This window comes from Pan troglodytes, chromosome 1 (genome assembly GCF_028858775.2).
Source record: "Pan troglodytes isolate AG18354 chromosome 1, NHGRI_mPanTro3-v2.0_pri, whole genome shotgun sequence".
Lineage (NCBI taxonomy): Eukaryota > Metazoa > Chordata > Mammalia > Primates > Hominidae > Pan > Pan troglodytes.
Genome location: NC_072398.2, coordinates 231,005,247 through 231,029,254, shown reverse-complemented (window position 1 = coordinate 231,029,254; position 24,008 = coordinate 231,005,247). Strand labels below are relative to the sequence as shown.

The following is a 24,008-nucleotide window of genomic DNA, read 5'->3' as shown; positions in this document are numbered from 1 at the left end:
TCCTGTGGACCAGCGTCCCAGTGTGGGTGGCGTTTGCCTGGGCTGGGTACTGAGGCCGAGGTCCCCGCCACGTCGTGGGCTCTGGGGTTAGGGCTGGGGAGGACAGCCTTGCCGCCGAGTACGCTGACTGTCCTGGCCGTCTAGGGGGCATGTGGCCTTCCTGAGTCCCCTTAAGCCTTGGGGACCCTGACTCGGGTCTGTGGTGAGGGGGCCCAGGCAGGAGGGGAGGCTGCAGTGGCTTTGGCCGCCATCTCCCGTGCTGGAACTCCTGCCTCAGCCCTCCCTGCAGTCACTGGTGACTCAGGCCGGCCAGAGTTTAGATGGAAACAGGATGTGTGGGCACGTTGTCGGGGGGGGCCTGGAAGGTCGCCCCGGGTTCACCAAGCCGGAGCACAGGCAGGTGGGGTGCCTCTGCACACTGGAGGCCTCGTCTGGGCCAGAGGGGTGCTTGCCCCAAGGCTGGCCTCTCGAGTGGAGGGCCCAGGGCAGACACCTGCACGGCTCAGGTAGGGGCCAGGCCTCTTCCAGAAAGGCTCCACCCTCGCCCAGCCCCTGGTGCCGGGCGGGACGTCCCGGAGCCCCGCCTGCCCGCGGGAGGCGGGGGCAGGAGGCTGTGGACAGGGACCCAGACTTGCCGACCTGCACGACTCTGGCCATGGGGAACAGCCACTGTGTCCCTCAGGCCCCCAGGAGGCTCCGGGCCTCCTTCTCCAGAAAGCCCTCGCTGAAGGGAAACAGGTGAGCGGGGCGTGGGTGCGGCCACCTGGGCGCAGGGCTCCCCCACCCGCTCCGGGGCCAAGCCACGAGACCCCTTGCCTTGTCCCCAGAGAGGACAGCGCGCGGATGTCGGCCGGCCTGCTGGGCCCCGAGGCTGCTCGAAGCGGGGACGCCGCCGCCAACAAGCTCTTCCACTACATCCCGGGCACGGTGAGCGCGGCGTGCACGGTGGCTGTGGTCTGGGAGCGTGGCTCTGCCCGCGCGTGTGTGCCGCGTGTCCGTGCAGCTCAGGGTCTTCCCCTCGCCCCCGGGGCGTTCAGACCCCGGTAGGTGAGGAGCCGACGCTGACTGCCCCGCCCTGGGGAGCTCATCCGGCCGAAAGTCTGAGCGGAGAGCGAAACCGCGACGCAGGACTGAGTCAGTCGGGAGCGAGCTGGGCGGGGCGGGCTGCGGGCGGGGCCTCCCGGGACCTCCTCCCGCAGGGGACCAGCGCACGTGTCTCTGTCGCTGCAGTGGGGCTTGGGGTCGTGCCGGTAGGTAGTGTCACTTGAGAGTAAGGGGCCTCAGATGAGCAGTGAGCCAGCCGGTCACCTACACCGGCCTTTCTCCCTGGGTGTCCCGCAGGAAGTTGCTGCTGGGTATGGCCGCCTGGTCCACAGCAATCCCTCTGTGCACGCGCCGGCCTCCTCCCAGCTTGCCAAGGCCATGCAGCAAGGAGGTGTCTCCCAAGCACACACTAGGCCACCTCTCCGTCGGAGCAGAAGACCACCCCCATGCCCACCCCCCCCAGCCCCTGTGGGACGAAGGGTCTTCACAGGGTAGATGCCCAGCCCCTTTCAGATGTGTCTGGTGCTGGGATGAGGGAACAGGACCAGGAACCTGGGCTTCAGGGCAGACAGGAACCCCCACTGCACCCCCGTCAGGCAGCCTGGATGGGTGGGCTCTGCTATGTGCAGGCCCTAGGAGCATCTGCGGGAGAGGACGCCTGCCCTGCACTCCTGGGTCCAGCAGCTGGCATGGCCGTGCAGACCCCTTTGCCAACATGCCCCCGCCAGGCAGGAAGCTCGTGCCGTACCCTCTCCTGACCTCCAGAGTTTCAGGGCTCCCTGCAGACAGGTACTGGTTTTGGAAACCACGCTGCCTCAGAGGAGTGGGCAGGGAGAGGGAGCCGGGCTGGGTTAGGAGTGGGGTCCCTGTGGCTGCATCTTAGACACCACTCCCTCTGTCCAGGCCCAGGACATGCAGTGTGACCCTGGGGGGTCCTATGGGTGTGGTGGGTGGCCCTAGTGGTCCTCCCTTGCCAGGACATGGTAGCCACAGAGGCAACAACCTGCTGAACCTCAGGAAATGGGGCTGGGGGAGGAGCTCTGGGCCAGTCCTAGAGCCAGTGCTCCGCGGCCCTGTACCTGGGCTCTGCACCCAGTGCTGTGAGCTGGCTCTACTACGGCTCCAAGCTGAGTCCTCCCGGGGGCCCCGAGGCTGAGCTGGGCTGCAGGGCCAGCTGTGTGGCCCTTCCTGGTCTGTGGCCTATTTTTCATGGGTGCCAACCCGGCATCAGTTCCCACGCTGGGTGTGGGTACAGGAGGCCCCACCCAGAGGCAGAAGGCCGGGAAAGCCATGCGTCTGTCTGTTCACATTCCTGGGCCTGCTCAGGGGCAGCTAAGCTTGGCCAGGGCACAGCAGCTCTGCAGGTAGCTCTCGCCAGCTCCTAGAAGGAGCAGGACACCTTCCCACTTGACCCTGAGCCTGTGGATCACAGAGGTCTCCAGCCCCAGGTTCACACCCGTCCCTTTTCTGACCTCCAACCTGGTGATCAAAGCCTGCATTTGTAGAGGACTGTGTGTGCCAGGATTGACTACATGTGGCGTGGATGTGGAGTCCGCTCCCCTCTCAGCACATGCAGTGATACCCACAGCACATCCCAGGCCCTGTCTTAGGCTCTGGGGACACAGCAGTGAACGGAATAGACAACCCCTGTTCTGCCAGTGCTCCCATTCCCACGGCAGAGACAGACGACGGGACAAATCAATAGAAGATCCAGTGAGCGGGGTCGGGTGGGTGCTAAGGAGAAAAACAGAGGGGATGAGTGCAGAGGATCAGGGAAGGCTGGAATTTTAGAAAGGCTTTCAGAAAAGGAATTCTTGGAGCAGGTAATGTCTGAGCAAAGCTGCAAAGCAGGTAAGGAGGGGGGTCAGGACTGAGCGGTCCCCAAAGCAGAAACAGAACATGCGGCAGCCGGAGAGCATGGGTCTGATGTGAGGAGACAGTGAGGCCAGGGCAGCCACAGAGACCCCTCGGGGGAGACCCCTCGGGGCACTGCCAGGACCCCGTTGTCCCCTGAGTGAGGCATACGGAGCGGCCAACACACAGAGGATCGACCCCAGAAATCTCCTCACATATTTCAGGCTGGGGGCTGGAAATGGGCAACGGTGAGGACACTGACACCGAGGAGATTGGCAAACGTTACAAATCAGGGCATCGGTGTGTTTCTGTGTCTGTTTTTTGTAGAACCAGGTGTTAAACATTTACCATACAATACTGCAGATGTGGGAGGGTTTTGAGTGTTACCCAGACACCCCCAAATTCTTCTAACAAGTCTTCAGAGGTTGAATAACCCAAGCCATGTTACACAGCTTAGGAAAGAATGAAGATAGGTTTAATCCACTGAGTCCAGATCTCACCATCTCTACCACTAGACCAGGCAGCTCTGTGTGGGGAAGTGTGTCTGTGTGTGCGTGTGTGTGCACAAGTGTGTATGTGTGCATGTGTTTGCACGTGTATATGTGTGTGTGCACACGTCTGTGTGTATATGCACAGGTGTACGTATACATGTGTGTTGGTGTATTTGTGTGTGGGGGAAATGTACGCATGTATGCCGTGTGCATGTGTGCATGCATGTGTACATGTGTGCATAGGTGTGCATGTGTATGTGTGCACGTGTGTATAGGTGTATTTGCGTGTGGATATGTATGCATGTATGCATGTGTGTGCATATCTGTGTGTGTGCAACTGCGTATGTGTGCACGTGTGTATCCATGCATATGTGTGCGTGTGTACATGTGTGTATAAGTGCGTGTGTGTGTTCACGTGTGTATGCATCTGTGTCTGTATTGTGTGGCATGTATGTGTCTATTGTGTGTGTATGCATATGTGCGTGTATGCATTTATACATGTGTATGTGTGCGCATATATGGATGCATACATGTTGCCTGCATGTGCACGTATCGGGTGTGTGTGCATGTACATGTACACGAATATGCATGTATGCATATATGTATGCACGTGTGTGTAAATTCTGCCGTGACTGTTTTCCTGTGGAAAGGCTGAGTGTGCAGGTTCTGTGCCTGTGGGGGGCTGTTCTTCACATATGTGTTGTGTGGCTGTGCACAGGCAGACCATGCTATAGTCCTGTAGCTGTGTGGATGCGAGCGGAGGGGGTGGGGGGCCCAGGGGAGGCCCCCTCCCCTGAGCTCTACTCCTCCTAGGACATCCTGGACCTGGAGAACCAGCGAGAAAACCTGGAGCAGCCATTCCTGAGTGTGTTCAAGAAGGGGCGGCGGAGGGTGCCTGTGAGGAACCTGGGAAAAGTTGTGCATTACGCCAAGGTCCAGCTACGGTTCCAGCACAGCCAGGTGGGGGCCGGGCTGGGTGGGGCACGCTAAGGGTGCAGCATCCCCATCAGCCTGGGGCTCCCCAGACTCCGCACTGACGACCCTGCTCCCCGCGCAGGATGTCAGCGACTGCTACCTGGAGCTATTCCCCGCCCACCTGTACTTCCAGGCCCACGGCTCGGAAGGACTCACATTTCAGGTGAGGCGGTGGGCAATGGGGTGGGGCCATGGCCGCCCTTCCCTCCATGGATCCCTGAAGCTCCTCCTACCCTGTGCCTGGCAGGGGCTGTTACCGCTGACGGAGCTGAGCATCTGCCCGCTCGAGGGGTCCCGAGAGCACGCCTTCCAGATCACAGGTGTTTGGGATGCTTCCCGGGCCCCCAGAGGCACTCCTGACCCAGGACTTGGAGAGGGGCCTGCCCTGTGGCTGCGGAGCACATGTGTGTATGTGTGTGCCCTCTCTGCCCTGCCCGCAGGCCCGCTGCCCGCACCCCTCCTGGTGCTCTGCCCCAGCCGGGCCGAGCTGGACCGCTGGCTTTACCACCTGGAGAAGCAGACGGCCCTCCTCGGGGGGCCACGGCGCTGCCACTCGGCACCCCCACAGGTCAGTGCCGGGGACCCCACCCCCCTCCCCACCCTGATCCTCGCAGCCGGCTCTGACCTCCTCCTCACAGGGGTCCTGTGGAGACGAACTCCCCTGGACTTTGCAGCGCCGTCTAACCCGGCTGCGGACGGCGTCAGGGCACGAACCCGGCGGCAGTGCTGTCTGTGCCTCGAGGGTCAAGCTGCAGCACCTGCCCGCACAGGTGGGTGGGAGGTGCGTGGGGCTGTAGGGGGACGGGAGGGGTGCATGGTGGTGGGCAGGGCGGTGCAACAGCAGCTCAGTTCCCTCATCGCCTGACCCCACCCCCACCCACCCAGGAGCTGTGGGACCGGCTCTTGGTCCTCTACCCAACGTCCTTGGCCATTTTCTCCGAGGAGCTGGACGGGCTTTGCTTCAAGGTGGGCCCCTCCCCACTGTGGGCCCGCCCCAGGGAGGCAGCTGTGTGGGGGTGGGAGGGGGCAGCCATGCAGGAGGAACCTGTATTTCGGGGCTTGTTGAGACAGAGCGCAGGGCCCTGCCCACCCAGCCCGCGGTCCTGGTCAGTCTGGTCTCCGCTGTGACATGGAGGAGCCCCTGCCCGCCCTGAGGTTCTCACCCTGAGGTTCTTGACCGTCACCTGGGGCGGGCAGCATGGGGCTGAGAGCCCCTCCCGGGGACTCCCTTGTGTGTGCCTGCCCGTGAGGCGTGTGTGTGCACACGTGCGTGTGCCTGTGTCCTCCAGGGCGGGCTCCGGGAAGGGGGTGTGCACTCACGGTAACCTTCAGTCACTGAGGAACAAACACAGGGCCCTCCCCATGGTTCACCCGGCCCAACTTCTTCTCTGGGGACCCTAGGAGGCCAGTCCTGTGGCTTTGTGTGTCTGCCCCTAGCCGGCGAAGGCCCCCTCGCCAGGGTTGGTGGTAGCCCCAGGAGACATGGGACCCACTGGCCTCCCTCAGGGTGGCGGCCTCGGTGCCCAGCTCTCCAAGTACCCAGCCAAGCTCTGTAGGGCAAGAGGGTGGGATGAGGCCAGGCGGGGCCCCGGGGCTGCCCCTACAAAGGCCTGGCCCTCAATCTCTGCCCCGCAGGGGGAGCTCCCACTCCGTGCTGTCCACATCAACCTGGAGGAGAAGGAGAAGCAGATCCGCTCCTTCCTGATTGAAGGTAGGGCCCTGACCCTGGTTCTGCCTCCCGCCTGGCCAGGCCATGGTGGGGCGGGAGCCTGGGGGACACCCGACTCTTTAGTGGGGGCGCTGAGGGGTGCACCCCCCCGCCAGCCCCTCACAGCATCTGTATGCCAGGCCCCCTCATCAACACCATCCGCGTGGTGTGCGCCAGCTACGAGGACTACAGTCACTGGCTGCTGTGCCTTCGCGCTGTCACCCACAGGGAGGGGGCCCCGCCGCTGCCTGGTGCCGAGAGCTTCCCAGGGTCGCAGGTGAGGGGTCAATAGGCCCCACAGCCCAGCTCCTGGGCAGTGGTAAAAAGGGAGCAGCAGACCGGGCGTGGTGGCGCACGCCTGTAATCCCCGCATTTTAGGAGGCTGTGGCGGGCGGATCATTTGAGGTCAGGGGTTCGAGATCAGCCTGACCGACGTGGAGAAACCCTGTCTCTGTTAAAAATACAAAAAAATTAGCCGGGCATGGCGGTACATCCCTGTAACCCCAGCTACTCAGGAGGCTGAGGCAGGAGAATCGCTTGACCAGGAGGCGGAGGTTGCAGTGAGCCGAGATCGTGCCACTGCACTCCAGCCTGGGCGACAGAATAAGACTTCGTCCCAAAAAGATAAAAGGGGGGACAGCAGGGTGGGTCCAGGCAGGGGCGGGTGGGGAGGGGGCGGGTCCAGGCAGGGGCGGGTGGGGAGGGGGTGGGTCCAGGCAGGGGCGGGTGGGGAGGGGGTGGGTCCAGGCAGGGGCGGGTGGGGAGGGGGTGGGTCCAGGCAGGGGCGGGTGGGGAGGGGGTGGGTCCAGGCAGGGGTGGGTGGGGAGGGGGTCCAGCCCTCACTCACCCCCACTCACTGCCCATCCAGGTTACGGGCAGTGGCCGAGGCTCACTCTCCTCAGGCGGACAGACCAGTTGGGACTCGGGGTGCTTGGTGCCCCCCTCCACCCGCACCAGCCACTCCCTGCCTGAGTCCTCGGTGCCATCCACTGTGGGCTGCTCCTCCCAGCACACACCGGTGAGCGCTTACGGGGTGGCAGACGAAAGTGGGGCAGAAGGCTGTCGGGTAGGTGTGTGTTGGGGACCCTGGTTCCTCCGGGGAACTCAGACTGGAGGGAGCCCCTTGCAGCCTCAGAGAGTTGCACGGGAGAGGGGCCAAAGGGCTCTTCCTGGAAGGTTTGTGGCCCCCACAGGACCAGGCCAACTCTGACCGTGCCAGCATTGGCCGACGGAGGACCGAGCTGAGACGCGGTGGCAGCAGCCGGTCACCCGGGAGCAAGGCCCGGGCAGAGGGCCGCGGCCCTGTCACCCCACTGCACCTGGACCTGACCCAGGTGGGCCCAGCACACCCACACAGCCCCTGGCCTGGTTCCCACCGTTCCGCACCACTGGTCTCTGTCTCTGGGCCCAGTTGTCCTGGAGCCACCCAGAGGCCTCTTGCACAGAGAAGGGGTGGCCTAGGCTGTTTCTAGCCAAGAAGCCCATTTCTCCCACCTCTACCCTGCAGCTGCACAGGCTGAGCCTGGAGAGCAGCCCAGATGCCCCTGACCACACTTCGGAAACATCACACTCGCCCCTCTATGCCGACCCCTACACACCACCTGCCACCTCCCATCGCAGGGTCACAGATGTCCGGGGCCTGGAGGAGGTCAGGCCCCTGCTGGGTGACAGAAAGGGTGGGAGGTGCCTGCAGCCTGAGGTTGGGGAGTTCTAGACCGTGCCTCTCACCCTGGGGTCTGGGGCTGCCCCAAGCCTGAGGTCTGTTCAGGCTCTGATGGGAGGTTGAGGTTCTGGGGGTGCCTGGGTGCCACCCAGGCCCCAGCCCTGGCTCTCCCTGCAGTTCCTCAGTGCCATGCAGAGTGCACCTGGACCCATGCCCTCGAGCCCACTCCCCTCGGTGCCTGTGTCTGTGCCTGCCTCTGACCCTCGCTCCTGCTCCTCCGGCCCCGCTGGCCCCTACTTGCTCTCCAAGAAGGGAGCCCTGCAGTCCAGAGCCACTCAGAGACACCGGGGCTCAGCCAAGGATGGGGGGCCGCAGCCCCCAGACTCCCCTCAGCTTGTGAGTAGCAGCCCCCACGCCAGTGTGCCCCGGGCTCCGGGCTGGCCGGGGGTCTGGGTGGGGCCTCTTGGGACTCTGAGGGAGCAGGGTTAGGGAAACAGGAGGACGGGGGCAGATGGAGGCCAGGGGGGCCAGTAGGGAGTTGGGGAGATGGGACTGGGGAGGGAGAGCAGGGGGACATGGGGGGCTGCACAGTGACAGGCCGTCTCCAAGCTCCCTGCCTGGGGCTGTGCCCGGCTCTCAGACTTGCGGTTTGGGGTTCCAGGTCTCCTCTGCCAGGGAAGGTTCGCCCGAACCCTGGCTGCCTCTGACAGGTGAGTAAGGATCCTGCCTCCTGGAGTGAGTGCCTGTTGCCTCCCACAGGCTGACACATCTCTGCCTTCCCTACCAGATGGTCAGTCCCCCAGGAGGAGCCGGGACCCCGGCTACGACCACCTCTGGGACGAGACTTTGCCTTCCTCCCACCAGAAGTGCCCCCAGCTTGGAGGGCCTGAGGCCAGTGGGGGGCTTGTGCAGTGGATCTGACGGCCGCGGTGAGGTGGGTTCTCAGGACCACCCTCGCCAAGCTCCAGGGTACCTGCCCCTCTAACCCACTTCAAATTACAAGTCAGGGTCTGAACCCAGTGTGATGGGGGGAGTCTCTGGGGCCCTGAGTTCAGAGCCTGTCCCTCAGCTCCTGCTCCGTGGTGCCAGCAGCTGGGGCAGGGAAGGGTGGGAGGGGCCCCATCCAAAGGATGCCCTGGCCAGCGAGGCTGGGTCACAGGTCAGGGAGGTCCTGGCTGTCCACAGGGTCGGCCCTCAGCTCAGCCAGGAGTCAGGGAGGAGACTCACTGGGAGTGAGAGGGCAGCACGGGCGTGAAGGTCGGAGGACAGAGAAAGGTCAGCAGGGTCAGAGTATGTGAGGTCAGAGGGCATGAGGGTCACAGGTCAGCAAGGTGTGAGGAGCACAAGCCAGGGTGTCCCGAGGAGGAGGGCGGGTGGGTCCTCGCGTGGCCTGGCGCGCGCCACAGGGCAGCACGGGAGACGTTGACACCACCGGACGAGAAAGAAAAAAAGAGAAGAGAGAGAGGAGAAGAGAGAAGAGAAGAGAAGAGAGAAGAGAAGAGAGAAGAGAAGGAAAGAGAGAGAGAGAATGAGAAAAGGAAGAAAGAAAAAGAAAAGATAGAATTTTATTGGTGCTGCATCCATGTGTTCTCCGCTCAGCAGCCAGGGTCTCCCACAGTCCTGAGGACCCCCACCCAGCACCCAGCCAGGCAGCCCCCTTCCTCTGCCACCTCGGGCCCCTCACCGACCTTCCCACCTCATCTCTGACTCCTCTTGGCTGTGGGTCCCCAGCTGCCCCACAGGAGCCCCCGGGACAACCCCAGGAGCCCAGCCCTCCATCTGATGCCACCGAATTCTCCCTCTGCACCTGCACCCAGGGCTCCCGGGGAGGGGCTTGCGGCTCTGCCACAGACCCCCACCCTGCAGGGGCCGCTGCACTGGGGAGGGGCAGGCAGAGCCTTCACTGTCTCAGGCCAGAGCCCGCAGAGGCCTTGGCCACAGTCCTTCGAGGATCAAGAGTGATGGGCCTTGGAGCCCTTGCCAGCCCAGCCCACCTGTGAGGAGGCTGCCCATCCCCTCTTTGAGGCCACCCTGTGTCCTCTCCCCTGCCTCTGCCCAGAGCTCCAGCGGGAGTGTCTTGCTGCTCAGACCCCTCTGAGGTCCAAGTCCTGTCCTGCCACTCAGCCCCCACTGCACCCCAGAAGAAATGCAGGGTGCGGTTGCATTTGATTTCAGATGAACAATAACTTCTTAGTAAAATGACCTCCCCACTATTGCCTGTCTGAAATTAACCGAATGCCCTGTGTTCTCATCTGTGAATCTGGCCACCCTCCTACCCAGCCACCTGCCTGCCCTCCACCCACCCAGACTTTAGCACCTCCCCTCCCAGGCGTGGGGAGTGGCCGTGGCCACTGGCTGGATCCTCAGGTGAGTCGGAGGGAGCAGCACCAGGACACGCCCCCCTCCTGGACGCGGTAGAAGAGAGGGGTCAGAGGGCCCGGGCGAGGGCGGCACCTCGTCCTGCCCTGGGCGCCTGTGGTCGTCTCCTCATCCTGCATCTCCCTGGCCCGGGCCTGGCTCCTAGGAGCTGGGGCTGGGGCTGGGGCTGCGGCTGCGGCGCCCTTGCCCCACCTGCCGGCGGAAGTAGCGGATGGCAGAGATGGTGCCGATGTTGGCCAGCAAGACTGCAAGAGAAGCACAGGCTCTTCTGAGGGCCAGCCTGGCTGTCGGCACCGTCTGCCCGCAAGACCCAACCCTCAAAGGGCGGGCAAGGTCGGTGCAGCCAGGGCCGCAGCTCAGCCTGGGGGGAGCAGGTCAGGGGTGAGCCCCGGGGACCCCATGCACCCCTCGTCCTGCCAGTGCCCCTCGGTTTGGCTTCCAGGGCGCAGCTCCCTCTGCCCCCAGGCACCCGAACCTGTTTTCCAGGCGTCTGGGGTATGCAGATCTGACGTCCTCACAGCCCAGGTGGCAAAGGCTACAAACACCAGGCACATGTCGTTCTGGCTGAAGGCAAATGATGGGACAGGCCCCCGGAGCTCCCCTAGGACAGAAGTTCACCTTCAGCCCCACGGCTGCACTCAGAGATGGCCCCGCACACGCCCACCCCAGGAACCGCCTGCCCCCACCCCCACCAACCCCAGGAACCGCCTCCCACTACCCCCCCAACCCCGGGAACCGCCTGCCCCCCCCACCAACCCCGGGAACCGCCTGCCCCCCCCTCCACCAACCCCAGGAACCGCCTCCCAACCCCCCCAACCCCAGGAACCGCCTCCCAAACCCCCAACCCCGAGAACCGCCTCCCACCCCCACCAACCCCGGGAACTGCCTCCCACCCCCCCAACCCCGAGAACCGCCTCCCACCACCCCCAATCCCGGGAACCGCCTCCCACCCCCACCAACCCTGGGAACCGCCTCCCACCACCCCCCAACCCCGGGAACCGCCTCCCACCCCCACCAACCCCGGGAACCGCCTCCCACCCCCACCAACCCCGGGAACCGCCTCCCACCCCCACCAACCCCAGGAACCGCCTCCCACCCCCACCAACCCCGGGAACCGCCTCCCACCACCCCCAATCCCGGGAACCGCCTCCCACCCCCACCAGAACCGCCTCCCACCACCCCCAACCCCGGGAACCACCTCCCACCCCCACCAGAACCGCCTCCCACCACCCTCAATCCCGGGAACCGCCTCCCACCCCCACCAGAACCGCCTCCCACCACCCCCAACCCCGGGAACCGCCTCCCACCCCCACCAGAACCGCCTCCCACCACCCCCAATCCCGGGAACCGCCTCCCACCCCCACCAGAACCGCCTCCCACCACCCCCAATCCCGGGAACCGCCTCCCACCCCCACCAGAACTGCCTCCCACCACCCCCAACCCCGGGAACCGCCTCCCACCCCCACCAACCCCGGGAACCGCCTCCCACCCCCACCAACCCCGGGAACCGCCTCCCACCCCCACCAGAACCGCCTCCCACCACCCCCAACCCCGGGAACCGCCTCCCACCCCCACCAACCCCAGGAACTGCCTGCCCCGGGAGCCGCTTCCCCTCCAACCCCGGGAACCACCTGCCCCGCACACGGCCACCCGGGAACCGCCTGCCTCCCCCTCCAACCCCAGGAACCGCCTGCCCCACCCCAACCCTGCACACTCTTGGCCTGGGAACTGTCTGCCCTGCACACGCCCGCCCCGGGAACCGCCTGCCCCAGATACATCCATCATGGGACGTGTCTGTCCTAAGATACATTTGTGCTGGACACGTCTACCCTGGACACGTCTTCCCGAAACCCCTCTGTCATGGACACGTCTTCCCGAGAACTGGTTGCCCTGGGAACCGCCTGCCCCGGGAACCGCCTGCCCTGGACGCGTCTGTCGGAGTCCCATCTCCCCCGTGCTTCCTCTGCCTGAGATTTGGGTGACCTGGTTGAGTTGGGCCAGTTTGGGGGAACTGCCAGTGGAGGCCCCGTGTTCTGGTCTGTAAAGCATCTCCCAGAGGACATCAGTGTGAGATGGGCCTCGCAGAGTGCCTGACCCTGAAGGTAGCCAGGCCTGGGCGGGAACCCTGCCAGAGGCTGGGGGAGGGACGCCGCCGTCACATGGGCCCGAACACAGGGCAACGGCGGCGCAAAGCCAACCCCCTGAACAGCCCGGGTGCTTGGACTGGGCCGCCCCATCTGGACTGTGTGCTGGGATGACTGGGGGCTGCTCCCCAGGCTCCCCTTCTAGGGGATGACCCAAGCCCGGCCCCTGCGGCCCCCTCCTTGGCCAAGATCCCTGGACAGTGTGTGTCTGGGATCTGGACGGGCTGTGGGATCCGAGAGCACGTACCTGCCCGTCTAAGAGCCAGGTGGAGCCGCTCTACCACAGCTGGCTTGAGGGGGGTCCCAGGCCCCGCCCCCTGGGAGGCCGACCCGGGAGGCTCCAGGGCCTGCAGTGGGAGCGGGACAGCCGGCCCCAGCACGCCCTCAAGCCTGTCCTCCCCGAAGAAGAAGTGTTCATAGACCTCAGGGATGGAGATGGGCACGGGGTCTTCAGGTATGGGGGCCGGCACGGGATCAGCTCTCGGGAGCGGCTCCGGGGACCCCCGCCGCCTCGACCTCTGGGCTCCAACGTCTGGGAAGAAGAACTCGCACACGTCCGGCCACTGGACGCCTGCCGGATCCTGACCGGCCGCTGCCGCCTCAGCCTCTTCGTTCTCCTCGATGGTGTCACAGAAGAAGAACTCGTAGGCCTCCGGGAGGGTCACGGCAAAGCTGCTCCCGGGCCCGGCCCTCGTCACGGCAGAGGGAGGGGGGCGAGGCAGGTGCTTGAGGATCCGAGGCTGGTGGGGCCGGGGCCCGACAGCCACAGCCTCCCAGGCTCCGGGCCCCCCGTGGCCCCCAGTTGCTGTCCGGGGGGCTGAGGGCCGGGCTGAGGCCTCTCCTGAGCCTGGCTTATTGGGGCCGGGCCCGGCCACGGAGAAGCGCACTTTCTTCTTCCTGGGGACTTGGGTGAGACCCAGTGCAGGCGCCCCAGAGCAGCATCCGGGGGCCCCTGCTGAGGGCTCAGACACAACCGCCTCCGTCTCCACCACATCAGGCCCAGCTCTGCGGGTGGGAGGCCAGGCGGGGCCAGCGGCGTCGGCTCTGGGAACAGGTGTAGACACAAGCCCGCTGGACTCGGTCATCCTTGGCACAGCCTCCGAGACAGGTGGAGATGAAGCCACCTCTAGCTTAGCCGCTGGGCCTGCTGTAGGCAAGGCCACATCCAGGCCATGTTTGGAGGCAGGTGTGGACACAGCCACGTCAGGCTGCAGCTCGGAGGCAGGTGTGGACACAGCCATGTCCGTGTTCAGTTGTGGCTTGGAGATGGGTGTAGACAGAGCCACACTGGACTGAGGCTCAGAAGCTGGTGTAGACACAGCCGTGTCAGATTGCGGCTCGGAGGCAGGTGTAGACACAGCCATGTCCCTGTCAGGTTGCGGCTCGGAGGCAGGTGTAGACACAGCCGTGTCAGATTGCGGCTCGGAGGCAGGTGTAGACACAGCCATGTCCCTGTCAGGTTGCGGCTCGGAGGCAGGTGTAGACACAGCCGTGTCAGATTGCGGCTCGGAGGCAGGTGTAGACACAGCCATGTCCCTGTCAGGTTGCGGCTCGGAGGCAGGTGTAGACACAGCCACGTCAGGTTGCGGCTCAGAGGCAGGTGTAGACATAGCCATGTCCCTGTCAGGTTGCGGCTCGGAGGCAGGTGTGGACACAGCCATGTCCCTGTCAGGTTGCGGCTCGGAGGCAGGTGTGGACACAGCCATGTCCCTGTCAGGTTGCGGCTCGGAGGCAGGTGTGGACACAGCCATGTCTGACTTAGCCCTTGAGACATCTGGGAGGGCTTCCCGGACGGCCGTGGACACTGTGTGCAGCTTGGCTCGGCGGCGGGTTCTGATTGGGTCTGTGCCTTGCTCAGTCACAGGGACAGCTGCAGACAGGCCCAAACCTGGCCCTGGTCTGTCTTCCTGCACAGGGGACCTGGGGCCAGGCTCAGGAGCTCCTGCAGGACCTGGCCCCAACTCCTCCTGCCCGGCTTTGGCCATCAGCTTTGCCGTCTCAGGACTGGCCACAGGGAGCAGCGGGGAGCCCGTCTGGGCAGAAGCAGAGGCTCCTGTGTGCCCACCCCCCTTGGCACCCACAGCTCGCCTCTTCTTTCGGCTGGGGCTCCGTGGTGGGGCTCCAGGGCTATCGGGGGGCCTCTGGGAGCCAGTGCTGTGGCCAGGGGACTCGGGACTCCCAGGGGGCTCACCAGGGGGCCGTGGGGCAGGGCCCTGCAGAAGCCTCTGCATCTGGTCTCCAGAAGACGCCGGACCAGGGCAGGATGAGCACTGGCCGGGAGGGCTGGCGCCAGGGCCGAGGGACGGTGGAGCTTCTGCCCGTGCGGACGTGCTGGGTGTCTGCTGACCGGTCCCCAGGGCCAAGACAGGCTCACCCTGAGACCTGCTGACTGGCTGCTGTGTGGCCACGTCCTCCTCCTCGCAGCCCCGCCGGCTCCGCCCTCCTGCAGCTGGCTGCCCAGTTGGGAGAGGTGGGGCCCTGGGGGGACTGCCGCCACTGCTGTCCCCTTGGTCAATGTCACTGGACAAGGGCTCGTCCCCAGAGGCCAGGCCGGCCTGCAGGAGGCCACACTCATCGGCGGTGGCTGAGAACTCGGCCCAGTCCTGGTCACTCAGCTGGACGCTGTACTGGAAATTTTCCATGTGGAGTCAGCAGAGGCACTGGAGGGCAGCAGATTGGGTCCGGTGGGGTCTTCATGGGTTCAGGCCCCGGGCACCACCCTGCACATGCCGCCCCTGCCCCACGAGACCTGGGAGCTCCCACCGCCTCGGGGCTCCATCCGTGCCCTGAAAGGAAGAGAACAGCATCTCGAGGGGAGGGCCGTGCTTCCTTCAAACCTGGTGGTGACGATTTCCAAGTTAGAAGATCCCCAGCTCCCATGACCCTAGTTCCCAACGCACCCCAAATGATAGCTGTGTGATGATGCGGTGTTACATTCCTAGAATCAAGGATGATTTTCTACCAGTGAAGCTATAAAACCAGCCGTCCTCAGGTTTGAATGCTCTTTCCCATCACATCTCAGCTGGGGCAGCCTCACCGCCTCCACCTTCTGCCAGAGCTGTCTTTACACGGCAAAGCACCTTTCAGGGTCCACCCGATGGGACCAGTGCCCTCGGGGGTGGGCAGCCCTGGTCCATCCCAGTGCGCCCCAGCTGGCAGCCGGCCACAGGAAAGGGTTACAGGGCCCAGCAGGTGCCCAGCCCTCGGTGATGACCTTCCGATCGCCTTGGCCGGGCCAGGCTATTCTCTGAGCTCACCAGGTGGTGCTGGCCAGAGCTGGCCCAAGTCAGCAGGGAGAGCCTGGGCAGGAGGTGCAGGGTGCGGTGGGTCTCTTGACCCAGCAGCCACCTCGGGCCGTCCTCGAGGTCTGCACCACGATCCAGGCCTGCCCGGCTGCCCGGGGTGCCTTCCTTTGCCCCGTCTCAGAGAAGCAAGGAGACCCTAGCCAGCTGTCAGGTCTACCCCTAGAAGGGGGCCGCCCTCGGCCTCAGGTCAGCCCCTTTGGACCCAGGGGTGGGAAGTCACTTTGGTGGGGACGGTCCTGAGATGGAGGCCAGGGCATGGTGGCTTCCCACCCACTGACCTTCGCCCTCCTCTCGGGTCTCTTGAGAAGCCTCTGTGGGGGTTGTTACCATTGGGGCCCCTGAGTCAGGAGCAAGCAGCTGCCCAAGTCCTACCTGGGTCCCGGCGGCCGAGCTGGGCGTCTGAGCTGCCCGTCCCGGGGCGGCATGGTGCTAGGCTGTGGCTGCACAGGCTCCTCCCCCTGTGCCAAAAATACAACATCCCTGTGGCCACATGAGACTCGTGCCAGCCATCAGGGTCCAGGCCACAAATAGATGGCATTTGAGGGCCCTCCAGCTACAGTACGTGAGGACGACTTCCTGGCACGGGGCTGGGCCGAGGTGGGGTCAGACACGGGCCGGAGGACGCTGACCAGCAGGCAGCACCGCTCAGTTCCCGTGCCTCCGCCACCCGTGGTGAAACCTCAGACCTGCCCTCCCTGCCGCCCCTGGAATGTTCCTGGCCTGCTTCCGAGATGGCCTCTGTGTCCTGGCCAGGGCTTGTGCCTCCCGGTCCTGACCTCTGGGGCTCATGTGAGGGTGAGTGACCTGCGTAGCCACGCAGCCAGGGAGCGTCAGCGTCAGAGCCCCCACGCCCGGCTCCGCTCAGCTGCACCCTCCAGGCCGTCCTGACCTCGGGGTTCACGGTGCCCATTCCCAGGCAGGTTCCGAGCCAGAGGGGACAAGAGGACAGGGCGATTCCCAGGCAGGTTCCGAGCCAGAGGGGACAAGAGGACAGGGCGAGGGATCCAACAATAAACATCCAATCAAACAGGCAGGTGAGCTCAGCTCCGATGGCAGCACGTCCTGAGAAAGAAGTAGGGAGAGGCGTGGCTGGAGGGGCCGGAGACCTCTCTAAGGAGGACGCTTGGACCGAGAAGCTCCTGAGAGTCCAGGGCACGAGACTAGGAGACGGGGGCGTGCGCCGTGAGGGGTGGCAGTGAGAGCTGGGCGTGCAGAAAGTGCATGCCTGGTGCCATACGATGCTTTTCCAGAAAGTAGCTGCCACGAGACCACAGGACAAGGCGTCCCGCCACGCAGGGCCGGCCTGACTGGAGCTTTCACAAGTGGAATCGCACCCTGCATCCCTTTCTGCGTCTGTGTCCTCGGGCCCACGCCGTGCTCTGGAGACAGCTGCCATGAGGGCTGCGGGCGACTGCCCAGGCGGGCGAGGCTGTCCTGTGTGAACATGCCACGCGGCTGTGCCGTTTCCCGTGGGTGGCGACGTGGGTCGTTTCCAGTTTGCAGCTACTGCACACGGTGCGGCTGTGAATACCTGGGAACATTCCTTTCGGCAAACCTCTCGCATTTCCAGGACGCTTGGGGTCAGCGTCAGAAGGTGCCGCCCCGTTCCCCAGGTGGCTGCGTGGCCGTGCTCCAGGCTGGAGTTTCCCAGGAGTTGCGCATCTGCTTCTGTGTGGCGTCTCTCGGCTGCGGCCGCCTCCCTGTGCCTCCTCCCTGTGGGTCTGTAGGAGTCGTTACGTATTCTGGACGAGCTCTTCATTGAACTCTTGTACTGGGGAATCTTCTCCCTCTCTGCCTCCTCTTTCCACCCTCATAACGGTACCTTTCTTTGCTTGTTTGTTTGTTTGAGACGGAGTTTCACTCTTGTCGCCCAGGCTGATGTGCAATGGCAAAATCTCAGCTCACTGCAACCTCCGCCTCCCAGGTTGAAGAGATTCTCCTGCCTCAGCCTCCTGAGTAGCTGGGATTACAGGCAGGCACCACCATGCCCGGCTAATTTTGTATTTTTAGTAGAGACCGGGTTTCTCCATGTTTCCCAGGCTGCTCTCAAACTCCCGACCTCAGGTGTGAGCCACCGCGCCCGGCCTATTCCTTCATTTAAAAAAAAACTTCACCGTGTCGCCTTTCACGCTCGGCTCTGCCACACACTTGGCATTGACTTCTGTGAGAGGTGGGAGGTGGGGGGCACGGGACTCCTGTCTTCACGTGGACGCTCAGCTGACCCAGCAGCACATCCTGGGTGGCATGCACGTGGCATCCGGGCCCCACGTGGACCATCACGAGATGAGAAGGCTTTGGGGCTTGGGACAGGAGAGGCAGGGAGGCTGACGGCAAGGCTGTGGCCAGGGAGCTGTGAGAGGAGGTCTAGGGTGGCAGAGGGAGGGGCCCTACCCTGAGGCCTTTTCACGACGAGCTGTCACTGGAGTTGGCCTGAGGCTTCAGGGGAAGCCCTTCCCTGTATCCAGCCCAGTCATGACCCTTCCTGGTGGGAGGGTGGCTGTAGGGCCCCCCTGCACTTCAGGCAGCAGCACCCCTCAGTCCAGGGAGGAGGAATAACCCAGTTCTACGGTGGAGGCAGAGACCAGACCCGGGCCTGGGGGGCAAGTCGGGGGGCGGGGGGAGGTCGGGCAGGGTCCCCTGGGAGGATGGGGACATGCTGTGCCCCTAGCGGCCACCAGAGGGCACCAGGACATCACTGCGGTCGGCTCAGCAGCTCCTGCCCTGGTCAGGGGGCGCCAGGTCCTGCCCCTCCTGGGGAGGGCGGGGGGCGAGAAGGGCGATTCTGGGGGGGGTTGCTCGGCTCCCTTTCCTGAAGCCATGTGGCCCAGGTGAAAGTCCCGGACCTTGAGACAGTCGGGGAGCTGATCCATGAGCAGCCATCGCCATGCCGGGCACAGCCGCAAACAATGTACACAGCTGCGGAATTATTTTTCTTTCTTTCTTTTTTCCTTCTTATTTATTTCTTATTTATTTATTTTTTTGAGATGGGGTTTCGCTCTGTCGCCCAGACTGGAGTGCAGGGGCGCAATCCCAGCTCACTGCAGCCTCCACCTCCCAGGCTCAAGTGATCCTCCAGCCTCAGCCTTCTGAGTAGCTGGGATCACAGTCGCCATCGCCAAGCCCGGCCTCCTTTTCATTTTTTATAGCTTTACTGAAGTATAATTAACACGTAATACACTTCAAGTATTTATTTATTTAACTATCTATCTATCTATCGTTTGAGACGGAGTCTCACTCTGTCGCCCAGGCTGGATGGAGTGCAGTGGCTCCATCTTGGCTCACTATAACTGCCGCCTCCCGGGTTCCAGCGGTTCTCCTGCCTCAGACTCCTGAGTAGCTGGGACCACAGGCGCCCACCGTGTCCGGAGAATTTTTGTATTTTTAGTAGAGATGGGGTTTTGCCATGTTGGCCAGGCTGGTCTCGAACTCCTGATCTCAAGTGATCTGCCCGCCTTGGCCTCCCAAAGTGCTGGAATGACAGGTGTGAGCCGCCCCAGTCTTCAAGTATTTAAAATGTGCGGTTCGCTAGGTTTGGACACATATACCCCCGGGAGCCACCACAAACGTCTCCAACACTCCCAAACGTTCCTTCGGCCCCTTGGTGATTCTTTCCCTTCCCACACTCAGGCAACCCCAAATCCGCTGTCCCTGCAGAGTAAGTTGCATTGGCTAGAATCGTCCGCTGGGCCCTTCTTCATACAGGACAGAAGAGTACAACACGCCTGCCCTCTGTGACAGCGTTTCTAGAGATTCACCCACACTGTAGTATATGTCAATTGTTGCTTTTCATACAAAGTGTTCCATTGTTGGATACACTACAGTTTCTGTATCCATGCCTCTCTTGATGGACATTTGGATTATTTCTAGTTTGGGGCTATCACAGGTAAAACTGCTACGAACATTTGTGTACAGGTGTTTATACTGTGAAAGGAAAGTGAATTTTGGGACCCCCCAAATCACTGAGCCAAATGGAAAAGTCAAGCTGGCAACTGCTTAGGGCCCACCTGCCTCCTGTTCTATTCTTTAAAAAGACAGCTTCTAAGATTTAAATAATAAACAGCTGCCTCCCTCCCTCAGGATGTGTTCACAGGGGAACTCCTTGCAGACACAGGACGAGCAGAATTCAAAGCCGTTCCTCTGCTTGCTGACATGAGTGAACATCTAATCAGAAACTCAAAAGAATGCGACCCCCTGTTTTATCACCTGTGACCTGGAAGCCCTCTCCCCTCTTCAGATTGTCTCGCCTCTTGGGACTGAACCAATGTACATCTTACACATATTATTGAAGTCTCATGTCTTCCTAAAATGTAGAAAACCCAGCTGTACCCCGGCCACCTCAGGCACAGGTCGTCAGGATCTCCTGAGGCCGTGTCACGGGCATGTCCCTAACCTTTAACCTTGGCAAGATCAACTTTCTTTTTTTTTTGAGACAGAGTCTGGCTCTGTCGCCCAGGCTGGAGTGCTGTGGCGCCATCTCGGCTCACTGCAAGCTCTGCCTCTTGGGTTCACGCCATTCTCCTGTCTCAGCCTCCCGAGTAGCTGGGACTACAGGCACCCACCACCACGCCCAGCTAATTTTTTTGTATGTTTAGTAGAGACGGGGTTTCACCACGTTAGCCAGGATGGTCTCGATCTCCTGACCTCGTGATCCGCCCGCCTCGGCCTCCCAAAGTGCTGGGATTACAGGCGTGAGCCACCGCGCCCGGCCTGGCAAAATCAACTTTCTAAATGGATTCAGACCTGTCTCAGGTACTTGGGGTTGACCGTGTGGACACATGCTTTCATTTCTCTTGGGTACATACTCGGAATTGGAGTGGCTAGATCATATGATAGGTATATGTTTAACTTTTTGAGAAACTGCCAGACCGTCTTCCAGTGTGGTTGTACAATTATTTATTCCCACTAGAGGTTCCAGGCTCCGTGTCCTCGTCCTCACCCACACTCAGCGCGGGACAGCTTTGTAATTCAGTCATCCTAGTAGGCGCTCATTCTGGTTTTAATTTGCATTTCCTTAATGATGAACAACACTGGGCATCTTCTCACGTGTGCATTTGTTATCCATGTATCTTCTTTGGTAGAAAGACTGATCAAATATTTTGTCCATTTTATTTTATTTGAGACAGAGCCTCACTCTGTTGCCCAGGCTGGAATGAAGCGGTGAGATCTTGGCTCACTGCAACCTCCACCCCCCGGGTTCAAGTGATTGTTCCACCTCAGCTTCCCGAGTAGCTGGGATTACAGGTGCCTGACACCACACCTGGCTAATTTTTGTATTTTTAGTAGGGACGGGGTTTTACCATGTTGGCCAGGCTGGTCTCAAACTCCTGACCTCAAGTGATCTGCCTGCCTCGGCCTCCCAAAGTGCTAGGATTACAGGTGTGAGCCACTGTGGTTAGCCTATTTTGTCCATTTTAAAAATTAGTTTGTGGCCTGGTGCGGTGGCTCACACCTGTAATCCCAGCAATTTGGGAGGCTGAGGCAGGCAGATCACTTCAGGCCAGGAGTTTGAGACCTGCCAGGGCAACATGGCAAAACTCTGTCTCTACAAAAAATTAAATTAGAAATAAAAATTAGGTTGTTTTCTTATTTTTGAGTTTGCAGAATTCTTTTTTTTTTTTTTTTTTTTTTTGAGAGTTTGACTCTTGTTGCCCAAGCTGGAGTGCAGTGGCACGATCTCAGCTCACAGCAACCTCCGCCTCCCAGGTTCAAGCAATTCTCCTGCCTCAGCCTCCTCAGAAGCTGGGATTACAGGCACGTGCCACCACGCCCTCTGGCTAATTTTTTGTATTTTTAGTGGAAACGGGGTTTCACCATGTTGGCCAGGCTGGTCTCGAACTCCTGACCTGAGGTGATCCACCCAACTCGGCCTCCCAAAGTGCTGGGATTACAGGCCTGAGCCACTGCACCAGCCCAGGTTTCTTTACAAATTCTGCATGTGAGTCTTTTATCAGATATGTGATTTATTTTCTTCCAGCCTGTGGTTTGTCTTTTCTTGTCTTTTTTTGAGATGGTGTCTTGCTCCGTTGCCCAGGCTGGAGTGCAGTGGCATGATCTCAGCTCACTGCAACCTCCGCCTCCCGGGTTCAAGTGATTCTCCTGCCTCAGCCTTCTGAGTAGCTGAGACTACAGGCACCCATGAACACACCCGGATAATTTTTGTATTTTTGGTAAAGATGGAGTTTCACCATGTTGGCCAGATTGGTCTCGAACTCCTGACCTCAGGTGATCCGCCCACCTCAGCCTCCCAAAGTGCTGGGATTACAGGCCTGAGCCGCCGCGCCCAGTCTTTTCATGTTTTTAACACTGTGTCTTGAAAAAGAGTTCGTGCTTAACAATGAGGATACACAAAATTTTTTTAAAAAAGAAAAAGAGAAGTTCTTCCTTTTAATGAAGACTAATTTGCCCATTTTTCTTGATGTATTATTCTTTTGGTGTCGTATCTAAGAAATCTTTGCCTAAAGGTCACAAAGATTTTTAAAGTTTTCTCCAAGAAGTTTTATGGTTAGATTTTGCATTTAGGGCTATGATCTATTTTTAGTTAATTTGTGTATATGGTGTGAGGTAAGAATCTGTTAATTTATTTGCATATGGATACCCAATTGTTTTTGAACCACTGTTGAAAAGACTCTCCTGGCCGGGCGCAGTGACTCAAGCCTGTAATCCCAGCACTTTGGGAGGCTGGGGTGGGTGGATCACGAGGTCAGGAGTTGGAGACCAGCCTGACCAACATGGTGAAACCCTGTTTCTACTAAAAATACAAGAATTAGCTGGGTGTGGTGGCATGCGCCTATAATCTCAGCTACTCAGGAGGCTGAGGCAGGAGAATTCCTTGAATTCGGGAGGTGGAGGTTGCAGTGAGCCGAGATTGTGCCACTGCACTCCGGCCTGGGTGACAGAGACTCTGTCTAAACAAAACAAAACAAAACCCAACCTAACAAAGAAAACCTTACTACAGAGCTACAGTCATCAAGAAGACAGTGTGATTGATAATAGAACAAGGATAGATGTATAGATCGATGGAAAAGAATTGAGGGTTCAGAAATAGGTCCTCACATTTACAGTCAACTGATTTTCTTTTCTTTTTTTTTCTGATACAGGGTCTCACTCTCAGCCCATCACCTCGGCAGGACCCTGCTGACCCTGCAGACCACTGGACCCTCAGGACACTGAGGTGTGAATGCCAGGAGGGGCCAGTGGGACATCAGGGAGGCTGCCACCCCAGGAGGCAGCCCCAACCCCACCCCCATCCCTAACTTCCCGGCGCCTGGAGTTCATGGGCCTGGCCTAGACTTCGGTCACCACAGGGACTGAGGTTCTCCAGATTTCAAAAGCCTGTGATCTGCGGTTGTGTTGCCCCGTTCCCCCCGGCAGCAGACAAGCCCAGACACACACAGCCCAGACACCCCAGAGGCAAAGGAATTCAGCAAACATTTATTGACCCTTGATCCTCATCAAGGAGGCAGCGGGAGATGAACTGGAAGTGACCAGGGGCTTCCAGCCACACCCCCTCCACCGAGAAGATGACTTTCATCTATTATTCAGCAGAAAACCAAAAGCCAAGATAAAAATCGCTGAGGAGGGGCAGGGACGGGGGACTGGGCCAGACCCTAGCTGCTGAGCAGCCGCCACCTGAGGTGGGGAGGGGCAGGAAATGTCTGGAGGGTAGGGAGGGCAGAAAGGACCCCCACGTGAGGGGGCACCCCACATCTGGAGCCACAGGATGCAGGGTGGGGAGGGCAGAAAGGACCCCCCGCTGGAGGGGGCACCCCACATCTGGGGCCACAGGATGCAGGGTGGGGAGGGCAGAAAGGACACCCCGCGGGAGGGGGCACCCCACATCTGGGGCCACAGGATGCAGGGTGGGGGGGGCAGAAAGGACCCCCCGCTGGAGGGGGCACCCCACATCTGGGGCCACAGGATGCAGGGTGGGGAGGGCAGAAAGGACACCCCGCGGGAGGGGGCACCCCACATCTGGGGCCACAGGATGCAGGGTGGGGAGGGCAGAAAGGACCCCCCGCTGGAGGGGGCACCCCACATCTGGGGCCACAGGATGCAGGGTGGGGAGGGCAGAAAGGACACCCCGCGGGAGGGGGCACCCCACATCTGGGGCCACAGGATGCAGGGTGGGGAGGGCAGAAACGACACCCCGCGGCAGGGGGCACCCCACATCTGGGGCCACAGGATGCAGGGTGGGGGGGGCAGAAAGGACCCCCTGCTGGAGGGGGCACCCCACATCTGGGGCCACAGGATGCAGGGTGGGGAAGGCAGAAAGGACACCCCACGGGAGGGGGCACCCCACATCTGGGGCCACAGGATGCAGGGTGGGGAGGGCAGAAAGGACCCCCCGCTGGAGGGGGCACCCCACATCTGGGGCTACAGGACGCAGGGTGGGGAGGGCAGAAAGGACCCCCCGCTGGAGGGGGCACCTCACGTCTGGGGCCACAG

General features: G+C 61.5%; 2 protein-coding genes across 11 annotated transcripts; one reads left to right on the top strand and one right to left on the bottom strand.

Annotated features, from left to right (window-relative positions):
• Positions 1–32: 32 nt before the first annotated feature.
• Positions 33–9,948, top strand: PLEKHN1 (pleckstrin homology domain containing N1). Of its 4 annotated transcripts, XM_009454694.5 has the most exons (16): positions 33–738; positions 828–927; positions 4,203–4,349; positions 4,447–4,527; positions 4,612–4,684; positions 4,805–4,932; positions 5,003–5,134; positions 5,250–5,330; positions 6,000–6,075; positions 6,213–6,349; positions 6,941–7,090; positions 7,266–7,406; positions 7,580–7,720; positions 7,913–8,131; positions 8,397–8,445; positions 8,523–9,948. In XM_009454694.5, the coding sequence occupies exons 1-16, from the start codon at positions 332–334 to the stop codon at positions 8,654–8,656; spliced, it is 2,196 nt and encodes a 731-aa protein (XP_009452969.3). In that variant the 5' UTR covers positions 33–331; the 3' UTR covers positions 8,657–9,948. The 4 variants fall into 4 exon arrangements, with proteins under 4 accessions (XP_009452969.3, XP_009452963.3, XP_009452965.3 ...); XM_009454688.5 differs by having other exon boundaries at positions 4,612–4,932; XM_009454690.5 differs by having other exon boundaries at positions 4,447–4,684.
• PERM1 (PPARGC1 and ESRR induced regulator, muscle 1) lies at positions 8,951–22,882 on the bottom strand. 7 transcript variants are annotated; one of them, XM_016958570.4, is made up of 4 exons: positions 15,936–22,882; positions 12,506–15,044; positions 10,590–10,715; positions 8,951–9,125 (listed from the first exon to the last, which is right to left on the bottom strand). In XM_016958570.4, the coding sequence occupies exons 2-4, from the start codon at positions 14,898–14,900 to the stop codon at positions 9,052–9,054; spliced, it is 2,595 nt and encodes an 864-aa protein (XP_016814059.3). In that variant the 5' UTR covers positions 14,901–15,044; positions 15,936–22,882; the 3' UTR covers positions 8,951–9,051. The 7 variants fall into 7 exon arrangements, 5 of the variants coding, with proteins under 5 accessions (XP_016814059.3, XP_024212244.2, XP_009452955.3 ...); XR_001719635.4 differs by having other exon boundaries at positions 9,039–9,125; positions 12,681–15,044; XM_024356476.3 differs by lacking the exon at positions 8,951–9,125 and adding an exon at positions 9,281–10,359 and having other exon boundaries at positions 12,506–15,095.
• Between the last annotated feature and the right edge of the window lie 1,126 nt (positions 22,883–24,008).